The 14,249-nt window shown below is 64.7% G+C and overlaps 6 protein-coding genes across 6 annotated transcripts in view; 3 read left to right on the top strand and 3 right to left on the bottom strand.

Annotated features, from left to right (window-relative positions):
- Window positions 1–239: 239 nt before the first annotated feature.
- Window positions 240–2,843, top strand: PFL1_00496 (uncharacterized protein; the record flags this gene model as incomplete). Its single annotated transcript, XM_007877990.1, has 1 exon — window positions 240–2,843. One exon carries the CDS (start codon window positions 240–242, stop codon window positions 2,841–2,843), a length of 2,604 nt encoding a protein of 867 aa, XP_007876181.1.
- A 264-nt stretch (window positions 2,844–3,107) lies between these two features.
- Window positions 3,108–5,148, bottom strand: PFL1_00495 (uncharacterized protein; the record flags this gene model as incomplete). Its single annotated transcript, XM_007877989.1, has 2 exons — window positions 3,108–3,167; window positions 3,256–5,148. The coding sequence occupies 2 exons, from the start codon at window positions 5,146–5,148 to the stop codon at window positions 3,108–3,110; spliced, it is 1,953 nt and encodes a 650-aa protein (XP_007876180.1).
- A 535-nt stretch (window positions 5,149–5,683) lies between these two features.
- On the bottom strand, window positions 5,684–7,712 carry PFL1_00494 (uncharacterized protein; the record flags this gene model as incomplete). Its single annotated transcript, XM_007877988.1, has 4 exons — window positions 5,684–6,146; window positions 6,247–7,065; window positions 7,161–7,533; window positions 7,646–7,712. 4 exons carry the CDS (start codon window positions 7,710–7,712, stop codon window positions 5,684–5,686), a joined length of 1,722 nt encoding a protein of 573 aa, XP_007876179.1.
- Window positions 7,713–8,322: 610 nt separating this feature from the next.
- Window positions 8,323–9,003, top strand: PFL1_00493 (uncharacterized protein; the record flags this gene model as incomplete). The annotated part of the gene is made up of 1 exon (XM_007877987.1): window positions 8,323–9,003. One exon carries the CDS (start codon window positions 8,323–8,325, stop codon window positions 9,001–9,003), a length of 681 nt encoding a protein of 226 aa, XP_007876178.1.
- Window positions 9,004–9,155: 152 nt separating this feature from the next.
- On the bottom strand, window positions 9,156–11,321 carry PFL1_00492 (uncharacterized protein; the record flags this gene model as incomplete). Its single annotated transcript, XM_007877986.1, has 6 exons — window positions 9,156–9,535; window positions 9,633–9,757; window positions 9,855–9,998; window positions 10,084–10,265; window positions 10,363–10,583; window positions 10,664–11,321. The coding sequence occupies 6 exons, from the start codon at window positions 11,319–11,321 to the stop codon at window positions 9,156–9,158; spliced, it is 1,710 nt and encodes a 569-aa protein (XP_007876177.1).
- A 759-nt stretch (window positions 11,322–12,080) lies between these two features.
- Window positions 12,081–14,249, top strand: part of PFL1_06833 (uncharacterized protein) — a gene marked incomplete at both ends in the record, with an annotated part of 2,488 nt that continues 319 nt past the window's right edge. The window contains one exon of the mRNA XM_007878178.1: window positions 12,081–14,230. Within this exon, the coding sequence (XP_007876369.1) occupies window positions 12,081–14,230 (2,150 nt within the window). The remainder of the gene's footprint in view (window positions 14,231–14,249) is intronic.

Genomic DNA, 14,249 nt, shown 5'->3' with positions numbered 1-14,249 from the left:
CGGGCAGGCTGCCCTGCGCAGGGCTGCCCGCGCAGTCTCCCCACTGGCCTGCGCCTGCGTCTGAGCTTGTCCCTCCCTACCACCGCGCTCTCAGTCGGCGTCGAGGCCATTCCCTGCCCAGCCAACATTATGCGCATCATCGAGGCGGACTGCCCCAGCGGACACACCGATACAAGGGCGCATCAGATCCCCTCCTTCGTCAACCCCTCGTCTCCCCACCATCTGCACGCGCACCCCCCATGGCAGCCACGCACGGCGACATGACCACCCGACCTGCGGCCGATGGTGCAAGAGGGTCGACGGCAACGACGCCGGCGGCACCGCCTCGACTCGAATGCGAGTGGCGATACGAGGATGGGCGCATCGACTGGGCGCGCTTCCGCTCGACGATCGACTCGCTCTCCCGCCGCCCTCCCACCGTCACGTCGTCGTCGACGCCGGTATCGTCGGGCCCGGCCGAGGCGGAACCATCGACGTGGTCGGTCCTCGTCTCGCCCAAGACGCGCGACGCCTACCTGCTTCACCTGCTCGGCCTCAACTTCACGCACTACTACGACGATCTCGAGCTCGACTATTTCGGTCTCGACAGCGTGGTCCAGTACTCGGCGCTCCTCCTCCTCCAACGCGACTACGAGCTGGCGTCCGGACCGCTGCCCTTTTCCGTCAAGCGGTCCGACGACCTCAACGAGGCCGTCGCCGAGGTCCTCTCGCTACCCTTCCTGCTCGACCTCTACCGCATCGATGCCGCCGACGAGATCGACGACGCGTGGAAGCAGGACAAGGGCAACAGGGTCAAGGCCGAGTGGGTGGTGCACGTCTGCCTGCTCAAGTTCCTCCAGCAGGCGTTTGACAGGTTGCTCGAGGACGTCGACAATCCCAGGCAGACATGGAACCTGCGCACAATCAGGGAAAAGAGGAGCGAGAGGTACGATGCCGTTTGCAGGAGCTATGCGCGGCGCAAAGGACCGAGTGCAGAAGCTGGTGGGCGAGAGGAGCGGGGACCGAGACTGCACCAGTCTGGCAGGAAGGACGACCGCGCCCAGTCGTCGCGAGCGGGCAAGGGGCCAGCGGAGACCACCTCGCCCATCGAGAGGTACGATACCGTCCCAGGCGAGGCCCAGGGCGGGCCGAGAGGAACGTCGACTTCGGCCCCGACGTCGAGCGGATCCACGCTCGGAGGCGGCAAACGGGTCGCATCCACCCAGACCTCAGCAACAACGGCGACGGCCTCAAGAGACAAAGACACCGAGATTCCGACGCCGCAGCACCGTCGTCCGGCCACCGAGGACTTTGACAGGGATGGCACAGCGTCGCCCACACCAGTACCAGCCGACCGAACACACTCCGCTGGCAAACAGCCTATCTTTCGACCGAGCAGTCGGCTCACAGCCCAAGCGCCACGAGAGGAGCACGATCGCGTGGGGGCGGCTGAGCCTCCAAACGCTTCCCAGGCATCGTCCATACGCTCCACGACGTCAAGGCGCGAGCCGTCCGCCAAGGCTAGCCACGAGGTGGCTTCGGGCCGACCCAAAGTGACCGGGAAGAAGGCTTCAAAGACGCAGCGTCCTCGCAAGCCGGCACCCCCGCCCAAGGACGTCATAGACCTCACGTTGACGACGGACGAGGAAGACGACGATGACGACGATGATGACGTAGACGTTGTCGCCGACGACAGCTACGAAGAAGAGGGAGGGGGAGCGGCGCCACCCCGATCGAAACGACCAGGATCATCTCGAGGACGCGGACGCAAACACGTTCGCGGCCTCGGCCGTCGTCGTCCGCCAAAGTCGAGCTCGCAGGCCATCAAGCGCGAAGACGAGGTGCAAGAGCTCGTCGTGGAAGTCGTCAGGCCGAAGCAGAGCCAACCGACCATGACGCAACAGATCGCCGACGCGGTCGAGGCGGCGTTGACGAGGCACCTGGGAGATCCCCAGGCGATAGCGGCGGCAGCGGCGGCGCCAAAAGCCCGACGGACGCAGCTGCATTCGGCGGCCGCCCCGTTCCAGCCTGCGATCCAGGTATCGCCGCAGATGCTGCATACCGTCGCGCGGCTGCAGGAGGAAGAGGCCATCGAGGGCTACAGCGTCGCACCGCGTGCGGCTCCTCTTGCCTCTTCCTCGTCGTCGCCGCCGTCGACGTCGTCATCGTTGCGGATCGACAGGCAGTTTCACGTCGCCCCGTCGCACGGGTACCGCCATGCGCCGCCCTACTACGGCCAGAACGCGAGCTCGTACCACGCTCCGACGGCGATGTACGACGACCCGTACGTGCGCACCGACTTCGATGCGACGTCGACGATGCCGACGGCGGCGGTGTTCTCTCAGACGCCTCGGACCACCCAGAGCTCGATGGCGGCGCAGCCGTTCAATCCGCTCAAACGACACTTTCCCGACACGATTCCCGCTCCCACTCTCGGTATCGCTCCCGCTGCGGCTGCGGGCGACGATGTGAGATTGGCAAAGAGGACGAGGACGGAGCAGGTCACACCGCCGGATGCGGGAAGTGCGAACGACATCGAATCGCAGAGAGAGGTGCAGGGCATCCTCGACCTCTCCACCGTCACCCCCACCGCGACGACCATGAGCGCCAGCAACACCACCGACAACGTGGTCCTGAGCAAGGCACCGCAGCAGCCGAGCCAGCTCGAGTCCCCGACGACGACGATGGCGGCGGCGACGACAATGTCGCAGGCGAAAGAGGTCGAGGCAGCGGCGGGATCCACCACGTCCAAGGCGTACGCCTCGCTCCTCGAAGAGGCGCTCCGACCTCCCCTGGACACTCAGGATGACGACGCGAACGTCTTCGACGGCGTCTTTGACGATGCGGATGATGAGGCGCGGTGATGTCTGGCGCTGAGCGGGCGCGCGAAGACTTGGCCGAGAAGGAGCGAGAGCCTTGATACGCTCGACCCGATCCTGAGCCTGCGAGCGAAGGGTGCCCTTTGCACCAGTACAGATGCAGCGCCATGACCGCTGAATCGCCGCCTCTTTGGTAGATGTGGCCAGTGCCATGAACAAATCCGTGTCCGCGGCAGATGACGGCTGTACCAGACGGTGATGGCCGCGCCTGGTGGCCGCACGTTGAGCTGTATCGCATGCCGTGCCGCTCTACTTGGCGTACCTCTCCTTGCCGACGATCTTGACCCTGTCCGACTTGGCAAAGTCGCTCTGTGGAACCGAGGCCAAGGGAAAAGTGCAACATTGAGCACCGTGGGAAGACTTTGCAAGCACGACGCCGTCAATTTACGCCACTCACCACCCGGTTGCAGCCAAACACGTAGACGACCCGGAGCTTCTTGCAGCCATTGCAGATCTCATCGAGCACGGCGTCGTCGACGCTCCTGCAAAAGCCCAAGTCGAGCTTCTCGAGGTTGGGGCAGGACTTGGCGAGCAGCGCGAGGCCTTTGCCCGTCAGCTTGTCGACCGAGTTGAGGCTCAGCTCCACGAGATCTGGCCCGCTGTGCTCGAGCAGCGCCGGCAGTACCTCGTCGCCGAGCTCGAGCATGCGGTCGAGGCACAGGCGACGAATGCCCGACACCTCGCCGTCGTCGCTGGTGTGGCGCGGCATGGTCTTGAACAGCGTCACCATGGCCTCCGAGGTGACCTTTTCCAGGCCGACCATGCGCAGCGTCTGCAGGTGCTTGCAATTGGGTGCGATGCCCTCGAGCACGACCTTGTCGGTCAGATCGGCGTTCTTGGAAATGTCGAGGAAGGCGAGATTGCCGCCCACGGCCTTGAGCAGCGAGATGACGCCCGCATCCTCGAGCGACTTGGGCGGGATGCCGGGGGCAGAGACACCCGGGTCCGAGATGTCGAGGTAGGTGAGCGACTTGTACGTCTCGAGCGGCTGCAGCATGGCATCGTCGAGCGGTCCGATCTGCGCCAGGCCGAGCTCCCGGATGTTGGGGCAGTGCTCCACCATCTCGCGGGCGCAGCCGATGTCGAAGCGGGGCGACTCGCGGATCTTGAACGACTCGAGCCTCTTGCCGACGGTGCGGAAGAAGCGGTGCCACGCCTCCTTGCGGACGAGGTAAGGGCCGTATAGCTCGACGTCGCGCAGTTCCGGCAGCTTGACAGCCCACAGGTCGATGGTGCTGTTGTCGAGCTGACCGCAGAGCTGCAGGTTGATGCGGCGGAGCCTGGGCGCAAACGTCGGTATCGTCTGGAGCGACTCGCTGTGGAGCTTGCTGCAGTCGTAGAGTGAGAGCGTGGTGATGTCCGGAAGCAGGAAGAGCTGCAACGTCCTCGGGTTGAGGCTGCGGTTCTTGGAGATGCTCTTGCTGATGGCGTCGAGGTTCTGGTCGCCGATGTTGCCCAGCGCCTCCATGTCCTCGATGTAGTTGCTGATGATGGCGATGCAGAGGCTCTGCAGCGTCGGCACCGTGCGGTGACCAGCGTCGAGGATGTTTTGGAACTTCCGACGGGCCTGCCTCTTCTTTGGCGCCGGTGGCCGGTATGCGTCGTCCTTGTCCGCCGCCTTGGCCCCGTCGCTCTTGTAGAGGGGTCCGCAGCGGTGGCAGAGCGGGCCAGAGGGGCCGGCTTTGGTGTACTGCGTCACGGTGAATTTGGCCTTGCAGCCGCCGCAGTACGCGATGCTGCCGGGCGCCCTGTCCGCGTAGCTGAACTTGCTCCTTGAGCTGCTTGCCTCAGGCAGGCCAAAGGCGCCAGCTGGGTCTTCGTAGTCGTCGTCGTCGTCATCGCCTGCACCCTTCTTCGCCTTCTTGGCAGCGCTCCTCGTCGCCCTTGCTGCGCCACGCTTGACACCTCTGCCCGAGGAGCTGGGTCCAGCTGCATCTTGAGCATCAGGGACATAGGCGTCCTCCTCGTCGGGGTCGTCGTCGTCGTCCGAGTCATCCTCCTCGTCGAAGCGCATGGAGGCACCCGCGGCAGCTCGACGACGTACGGCGGTGGCGGGGGAGGCTGAGCCCGACTCCGACCTTCGGAGGGCGGGCGAGGCTGAAGGGGGTCGGGCACGGGGCGAGGGCTGCACAGGCTGGGCATCCTGCTGCCCCTGCGCTGCCTCTGCTTGCTGCTGCTGCTCAGCTTGATCGGCGTCTCTGCGCCTGAAGCGGTTGGTGTTGCGAGCAGTGATGCCCCTTTCGCGGAGGAACTCGGTGAGGGCCGACGTGGGGCCGCGGACGCCTGACATGACGCTAAGAGGGGACGACGAGAGAAAGGGACAAGGGTATCGGGCCGCAAGGACGATGAGCGGTGCGGCAAAGAGTGTGGAGCTGGACTCGATGAGCCAGCAAGGGAGGGCGAGGGCAAACTAGGGAATGAGGCGGGTGGTGATGGACAAGAGGAGAGAAGGAGCAGGCCAGAGCGGGTGGCGTCGGGTGGCAAACTGAGCAGCTCTCTCTTCCCCGTCTTCCGCCCGCAGCCAAGCAGGCCGGCAAAAGCGCGGGGTGCGCCTCTCTTCTGCAGGTCGCGTGCAGCAACTCGGATTTTTCCTTTCGCAGCGGGAAAAGGTGGAGGCATGGCCAGGCATGGCATTATTTTTGTGGCCCGGCCCGAAGGAGCTGAGCATCAGCATCGGTATCGCATTCGTTCACGCCCTGGCTATGAACAACAAGCAGGATCCAAAGCAGGCCTAAGGGAGAAGAACAGACAGCCGTAACAGGCGCTTGACCTCGACCAGAGCCTTGAGACAAGGCAAATGCAGTCGAGATCGAGCATGTACCAGATTAGAGCGGCCGGGTATAGTTGCTGGGGAAGATGCCCTGCCTGCCCTTGAGGCTGCCGCGCCACCAGCTCTCGTCCTCCTTGCCGACGACCTGGATCACGTCCCCTGCCTTGAACGGCAGGTCTCCTGCTTCTTGCCCCTCGAAGTCGTACAGGGCCTCGACGCTCGAGGGCAGGCCAGCACTCGTGGCGCCGCCGCTTTGCGAGGGGGCCGGTCCGGCCGGCGGCGCGTCGTACTGGGCATCGTTCTGGGCGTACTGCTGGCGCAGACGCTCCTTCTCCTGCTCGGCCGTCTCGTGACCGCCAACGGGGGCGGAGGCATCAGAGGGCGATGCGAAGGGGTTCGGAGGGGCCGCGCCACCCATGCCGCCCGAGGCCACGGCCGCTGCGGGGACATTGGTGTAGCCTGATGGCGCGTCGTTGAACGTCTTGCCGCCCTGCGCGTTGAGGGGCGCGCTGGCGAAGCTATAGGGGCAAGCGCGACGGCAGGGGAGAACAAAACGGGTCAGCACTCAGGCCTTGTGAATGACAGGCTGTGGTCGCGAGCAGCCGGCAAGCTACTCACTCGTAGTCGGGAGGCAGCTCTCCGCCATAGGGCGCGGGGGCGGGGGCGGGGGCGGGGGCAGCCGCGCCAGATGCGCCAGCCCCAGGAGGCGGCGGAACCACCCTCTTCGAGTCAGATCGAGTCGGAAGGGCACCGCTCGCTGCGCCCACGCTTACATCGTATCCCGGGGCCATCGTCGATCCGACGGCGCTCGCTCCCGCGCCCGAAGCCAAGTCGCCGTGTGGCATGCCGCCATGCTCGGCGACGACGCTGGCCTGCTTGAAGTCATCCTCGGTCATGACCAGATCACCGGGCGTGGACATGTCACCCTGAGGGATACGGTCGACGCCCATCACCTGCGGACGGCCCTCGGCGGCGTAGATGGTCTGCCACAGCGGCAAGCATGCAGCAGGTGCGGGCGCCTGCAGTCGACCCTCGAGAATGTCCTTGACCGGAAGAGGGCTGCCGTAGAATCGCGTATTTGCGTCGTCGCGCTTCAGCACGACGGTGCCGTCCAGCTGCACGCCCGCATAGAAGCCCTTGGACTTGATATAGGACCAGCTGGCAGAACGGTCGACCCCGGTCTCAACCATGGCTCCATCGCCGACGGGCCCTGCAGCGACGGTGAGCTCAGCGCCGAGGCTGATCTTGGGGTTTTTGAACGCGTCGACCGCCTTCTGGCTGCGGAGGACAATGACGACGTCGTAGATGTCGAGGCCGATGAGGAAGCCCCATCCGATGGTGTGGACGAGGAGGCCCGAGGGTGCGCTCCAGCTTCCGTCGGGGAGGCGGGACAGCACCACGCCCGAGCCGCTTGCGCCCGAAAAGCCGAAGCCGGTGCTGGCAGAGCAAGAAGGGAACGGTGCCACGAGATGGGATTCAGTCGACGTGGTCCGATGGAGGCAGGAGGACCACGACGGATCGGATCGACTTACCGGAAGACGGTAAAGATGGCCAGACCCTGCGCCTGGCTGAGGACCTTGGGGCTGATCCTGCGCAGCACCTTCTGGGTCTTTTTGTGATCGTACTTGTGCGGATCCTTGATCTTCTTGCCCTTGGCATCGACCTGAGGCTGTTGGGTGGGGGGCACGGCGGCGGTCTTATCTGTGAGGACGTCGGCCTGGGAGGCGTCGACCTCGACCTGAGCGCCCTTTGTGGCAAAGGTGCGGAGGATGCGGGCGGCCTTGTCGCACTCGAGGTCCATCTCGGTGGGCCAGAAGGACTCGGCGCCGAACTTGCCCGCGGTGCGGTTGGTCCATCGTCCCACGGGGTCGAGCGCCCTCCATGCTCCAGTCTCTACCTTTTTGTCTGTTCCACGTCGTCGAGCGGGCATGAGGCATGGGAGGGGGTTCCAAAGGTAGGAGAGGTCAGCGGCTGTCGCGTTTCCTTGCGCTGGCCCAGCTCAGCCCGGGCGACGCACAGTTTGCCTTGAGCTTGTCCCACTTGGGGTTGTCGGTATCGAGGGCTTTCCTGAGGTCGATGGGCATGGTCTCTGGCGGTTCCGTAGGGGTAGGGTGTGGTGAGGATGGATGAAGGGAGGGAAGGCAAATATTGGATAAGGTTAGGGTGAGGGAAGGAGCGATGAAGGTGATGGTGGCGATGGACGAAGAAGCTAGGATGGCTTGGATCTGCCTCGGAGCTGGGCGGCCGGCGGGCGGCGTGGCGCGGCTGGCAGGCGGAGGCCCAGAGGCATGCCAGGGCCATGACCGCATCTCGGTCGGTGGGGGCGGGCGGTGCGCGAGCCTGCTGTGGGTGGGGCGGCCTGCCCGGCTGTGTGGCTGTGCGTCGGCAACCTCCACACATTTTCACCCGCCTGCCAGATGGCTCGGCCGGCCAGGTCAACGCCCGGGCAGCCCAAACTCAAACTCCGTCGGACCAAACCAGCGCATTCTGCGGAGCCGAGCCAGAGCCCCAGCCCGCCAGAGAGGCCAGGTCAGAGCGCAGCGCGGCACAGGCCAGCCCAGGGACCCCTCGTGCCAGAGAGAAGGACAGCTCCTCGATCTCGCCTCTGACTACTCGGCGCACCTTGGTCCTGCCCGCTGCCTATTCCGCCGGCTGCCACGTCAGCGCCGCTCTCCGATCGCATCGCCAACCACCATGGGCCTGCTCTCCATCATTCGCAAGACCAAGCTGCGCTCGCTCGAGCTGCGCGTCCTCTTCCTCGGCCTCGACAATGCGGGCAAGACGACGATCCTCAAGCGCCTCCTCAACCAGCCGCAGCACGACATCGAGTCCATCTCGCCCACCTTCGGCTTCAGCATACAGACCTTCGTCCACAACGGCTACACCCTCAACGTCTGGGACGTCGGGGGCCAAAAGACGCTGCGCCCCTACTGGAAAAACTACTTTGAGCGGACCGACTGCGTCGTCTGGGTCGTCGACAGCAGCGATCGCGGCCGTATCCAGGACTGCCGCGACGAGCTGCACGCCCTCCTCGGCGAAGAGAGGCTGAGCGGCGCCACCATCCTCGTCTTTGCCAACAAGCAGGACCTCAGCGGCGCAATGAGCTCCGAGGAGATCAAGGCCGCCCTCGGACTCGAGCACGACCGGGTCAGCAAATCGCACAGCTGGCGCATCCAGCCCTGCAGCGCCTTCACCGGAGACAACCTCGTACGCGGCCTCGACTGGGCCGTTCAGGACGTCGCAAAGCGCGTATACTACCATGGAGCCGTCACCGCCGGCGTCTACACATCGGTCATTGGTCACGACGGCGAAGGCGGTGACCTTGCGATGCCGGGTCCACCGACTCCGCAGCCGACCGGTCTCGCCACGACGTGAAGAGGTCGATGTGGCAGAGGAAACAACTCATGCGCCCACATCTCACGGGCTAGCAGAGCATCAGAAGAGCCAAGCGCACTACTGGCCAACCAATAGGCTCGATCTACCGCGGAAGCAAAGGGCCAATTACAGAAAACACCCGCGCCCCTTCCCTAGATCTGCACTACAACTCGCCTCCGCGCCGATGCAGCTTCTTTGAGGGCGGTGACCTCGGCGGACGCGCGGTCCACAGACGAGCCCTTGCCGTCATCCGTCAGGGCTGCGCCCGCGTCCGCATCGCTCTCTGCCGTCGCCGCGATCCTGTCCGCCTTCTTCGACCGGATCGGCGGCCTCTCGCGCTCCCACCGATCGCGGCCCCAGGCCCATATCATGTCGAGCAGCAGCATCCCGCCACCGAGCGCCCACACCAGCGTGATGGCGTAGAAGAAGTTGGCGTTGCCCGAGCCCGCCACGAGCCAGAGATGGTGGAAGGCCGGCGAGAGCAGCGTGCAGTACGCGTAGAGCAGCGTCGAGACCAGCGGATATCGTAGATCTGTAAGCGAGGCGGTCAAGGAGCAGCCAGGCGGCCTCGATCGGGTCATCAATACGCCTGCTTCGATACCGGACCGATCGCACCATCGCGCACTCACATTCGAAGATCTGGCTGTGCAGGCTGAAGAGCGACAGGAAGAGAGCGTGATCGCCGACCGTCGGATAGCTCTTGAACACTGCAATGATCCCGAGCATGACCGTCAGGCCGAACAGCGGGTCTTGGCTGCGAGTCGTAACGGTGGCGAGCGAGGCGGCCATCTCGAGCGTCAGCGCATCGCCGCCTCGTGCCAAGCACCGTCCTCCCCACGCTCCACACTCACCGATACTTGATCAGCACCGGCACGACATAGGCCGCCACGTGGACGTTGAACGTGAGCAAGAAAAAGGTGCGGAAGTGGTCAAAGGTCTCGATGAAGAAGTACCACCATAGGCCGAGGTTGGGCGTCAGGTCGGTGACCAGGAGGCTGAAAAAAGTAAGGAGGGGCGATAGATTGCCGGTCAATGGTGTCTGAGCAGTCGGAACGAGGCTTGAGGAGGAGTCGCACTCACATGACGCCGTAGACGCGCTCAGCCCATTCCCAGCCCTCTTCCCAAGGCCGAGCGAGGCTCTCGACAACGGCCTCGAGGAACGGTAGCTTCGATCCCGGGTTGAGCGCGATAGCCCTGGAGGCGACGACACCGGCGACCAAGATGGCCGGGCACAAGACGAGCAGCTTGACCAGCGCCCAGCGCTGAACGGATGATGGAGAGGATGACATGACCGGCACGAGTGTCAGCTTGCCTTGTTTGCGCAACGATGTGCGTCGCTCTTTGTTCTCCCAAACGCACCTTGGCTTTTCGCATGCGATCAACCAGGAAGCCCAGTCGACGGGCCCTCTTGACGTCCAGCGAGCCTTCCGTCTTTTGGGCGAAGTGCGAGATCTCGCTCTCGTATTCCGCCTCGCCCGCACGTTTGACGCAGAGCTGGCAAAGCAGCGGCAGCAGCAGCGCCGGGTAGAGGGACAACAATGAAGCAAAGGCCCACGAGACGCTCATGAGTAGGGCCGACGCTGCGGTCGCGGGGTCTCAAAGATGAAAGTCAGTGGCGCCCTTTGAGGCAGCGGCGTGCCGTGTCGTCGCTGCAGCTCACCAGTCATTGCTGCGTACACGGAGGCCAGGATCGCGAGGTTCTCGATTGCAGCCGTGCTCCGGGCGAGACAGACGCCCAGCGTGTATGGGTTGAAGAGGTAGATGAGAGCCGCTCTATTGGCTCGGGACCGGTCCCATGGCCAGAGGTGAGTCTTGCGGACCAGGGCGGCCGTCTCACGAGTGAGGCAGATGCGAAAGACGAAATAGCCGGCGGCAACATCTGCCAAGGACCACAGCAAAGGTGCGACGAGGTCGCGCGGGTCGGAAAGATGGCGCGATAGAGCGTTGCTGAGCAGCGGGAGGAGCAGCGGAGAGTGATGTATGGTCCCCGAGTGGTAGGCCGAGACGTGCTCGAGGTGCGGGCGGCGGGCGTGGCGGGCAGCGGAAGAGGTGGGCGGGTTGCGATGGAGGTAGTGGGCTTCCAGCAGCGAACCCCAGCTGTTGACTGGTGTGCTGAGCTCGGGTCTGGATTGCAGCTGGGCAGATACGTCGGTGTAGGCGAAGATGGCTATGCGGAGGGCAAAGGCGGCCAGCAAGATGGCATAGAGCGTGGGCCGCGAGGGCGAGAGTGCCTTTGCAGTCAGCGGTGGTGCATCTTGGGCCGCCGCTGTTGCCTTTGCAGGCGAGCTGTGCTTCTCTGATGCCGGTTCCGCCGCCATGCTGCGAACTGAATATCAGGCTAGCGTTCGGTCGGCCGTCGTGGTGAGGTCGGTGAAAAGGATGGTGTGAGCGCGTGTGTCGGTCGGGGTGGAAGGTCGAGCCAGCGTGGACCAACACCCGAAGTAGCCGTGGCCCGAGGCCCTTTGGCTGGGTGTCTGCCTGGCGTGAGGTTGGAGGGGTGTTTTCCCTCCGACTTCCGAAAAACCCTGTCGAGGGCGGGTTCCAGGTCAGGGTCCAGCCTTGACGCCAGGCTGCGAGCGGGCTGACCAACGCTTTGTTGGCTGCGTCGCGACTCGGCGGGCACGCGGCTCCACCGGCTCTCGAGCACGAGGAAATCCTGGAATTTTTGGATTTTCGCCCTGCCTCGCTTTTTTTCTTTTTCTTCTTCGCCCTGGACGGCGGCGGCCGCACCCGGTGGCTGAGCTGACAGCTTCCCCTTGTTGGCTGCCTGTCAATCTGGATGGCACCCTCCGCCACCTGCCTCTGCTCCACCATTCCAACCAAGCGCACCCTCTTCGTCTTGGACCCCCCTTCCTTCCTTGACTACCACCACCACCACCACCAACAACAACATCCCGGCTTCGTTCTTGACCCCGTCGCCGATATACCAGGGGACACGCTGGCTTCGTCTCTCTCCTTCGGCTCCCCGTCCGCCACCGTCGGGCTCTCCCTTTCCCTCATTCATCGCGGCTAGGCTTCCCCATCAGCCGCCACACCTTGTCTTCTCCTTCTCCTCCCCCCCATTCCACCTCCCCGATATGCTCGCTTCTATCCGGAGATTGCCGCTGCGCCAGGCCTCGGTCGCCGCCGAGTGCCTCTCGTCGTCGTCGCGCTCGTCGTCGCGCCTCTTCAGCCAGATCCGTGCATCCTCGATCGCTTCGACAAGCCGCGCCCTCCCGGTTTGCAGCCCCCGGGCCACCTCGCTACTCTCCTCTGCATCAACACAGGCATCCATCTCTCGAGTGTTTTCCACCTACACGACTCTTCGTGAGCAGGAGCGCGAGCAGCAGCTCGAAGAGGGCGCACAAGCCTCGGCGGTGCCCGAGCTCCAGCCCGCCGACCAGTCCGGCCCGGAATCGAGAGAACCCACGTACAAGCCGCCTCGCGTCAAGGACAGCACCTTCGACTCGATGAAGGGTCACATCTCCTACCCGACGTGGAAGGCGCTGACGGTCAAGCCGTTCGGCTACAAGGACATGTCGCTCGTGCAGGAAAAGGTGCTCCACTTGCTGCCTGAGCTGGCCGAGAATCTGACCAAGGATTCGGCGCCCATGGAGGACGGCAGGGGCCGTGACCTGCTGGTCAAGGCCAAGACTGGAACCGGAAAGACGATCGCCTTCCTGGTGCCCGCCATCGAGGCGCGCGTCAAGGCCATTGCGGGCGTCCAGCGCGGCCACTTCTCCCCGGCCTGGACCAAGATGCTCGAGCGCCACCGCCCCGACTTGGACTTTGCCTCCCTCGACAAGCACGGACGCGTCGGCATCGCCAAGCAGTTCACCCAGAACACGGTCGGCACGCTGATTCTGTCGCCCACGCGAGAGCTGGCTACCCAAATCGCCACCGAGGCCCAGAAGCTGCTGATGCACCACGACGACCTGCAGGTGCAGCTCCTCGTCGGCGGTGCCAGCCGCAACCACCAGATCAACGACTGGCGCCGCGGTCGGCCCGACATCATTGTCGCCACGCCCGGCCGCCTGCTTGACCTGCTCAAGGACGTCGGCATGATGAAGGAGGCCATGTCGGCGTGCCAGACGCTCGTCCTCGACGAGGCCGACACGCTTCTCGAGATGGGCTTCCGCGACGACCTCAAGGCCATTCTCGACTTCCTGCCGCCCAAGGGCGAGCGCCAGACGATGCTCTTCTCGGCCACCGTCTCGCCCGAGATCCGCAGCATTGCCCGCGCGAGCCTCGAAAAGGACCACCGCTTCATCGACTGCGTGCCGGCCGGCGAGGACAACGTGCACAAGCACATTCCCCAGTACTGCACCGTCCTCAACTCGGCCGACGAGCAGATCCCGCACGTCCTCCGCCTGATCGCACACGACCAGCTGGCCAACCCGGGCAAGTCCAAGGTCATTGTGTTTGCGCCCACCACCAAGATGACGCAGATGCTGGCCGAGGTGCTAAAGGACACGCAGAAGATCCTGCCCGCCGGTCGCTCCACTGCGCTCTATGAGATCCACAGCAAAAAGGACCAGAACCAGCGCTTCAAGGTCAGCGACCGCTTCCGCAAGGACCAGAGCGGCGCCAGCATCCTCATCACCAGCGACGTGAGCGCCCGTGGCGTCGACTACCCGGGAACCTCGCGGGTGATCCAGGTCGGCATCCCGTCCAACAAGGACCAGTACATCCACCGTATCGGCCGGACGGGTCGCGCCGGCGCCGAGGGCCGCGCCGACCTTGTGCTGCTCAACTGGGAGCAGGGCTTCCTCCACTTCCAGCTCGACGACCTGCCCGTGCAGAAGCTTTCGGTCGACGAGATGACGGGCGAGCTGCAGCAGCTCTGCGAGAAGTTCGACGAGTCGCCCGACGAGTTTGAGGCGCCGCCGCTCACGCAAGAGCAGAAGAGGGCATTCCGGGCCAAGCGCGGCGCTCGCGAACTGCCGAAGCAGCTCAAGCTCAAGGGCCCGCTGTCGGGCAGGTACGAGGTCGAGCGACTCAACGACGAGCTCGAGCAGAGCCTGGCCGAGCTGGACCCGGACATGGTGCGCGAGGTCTTCGGCTCGCAGCTCGGCTTCTACATGGGCCGCGTGCCCGAGCTGCGAACGACCAAGTCGTCGATCCTCCAGGGCCTCAAGCAGTGGGCCGTCCAGGCGGGCAAGATGGAGCGCGAGCCCTTCGTCGGCGATGACTTCCTGCGCAAGCTCGGCTTCTCGTCCAAGGACCTCCACGGCGGCGACAGCGGCAGGTCCGGCCGCGGCCGCTTC

This window comes from Pseudozyma flocculosa (genome assembly GCF_000417875.1).
Source record: "Pseudozyma flocculosa PF-1 unplaced genomic scaffold scaffold00001, whole genome shotgun sequence".
NCBI lineage: Eukaryota > Fungi > Basidiomycota > Ustilaginomycetes > Ustilaginales > Ustilaginaceae > Pseudozyma > Pseudozyma flocculosa.
Note: the sequence above shows the minus strand (reverse complement) of the source record. Positions and strands in the feature narration are given on the sequence as shown.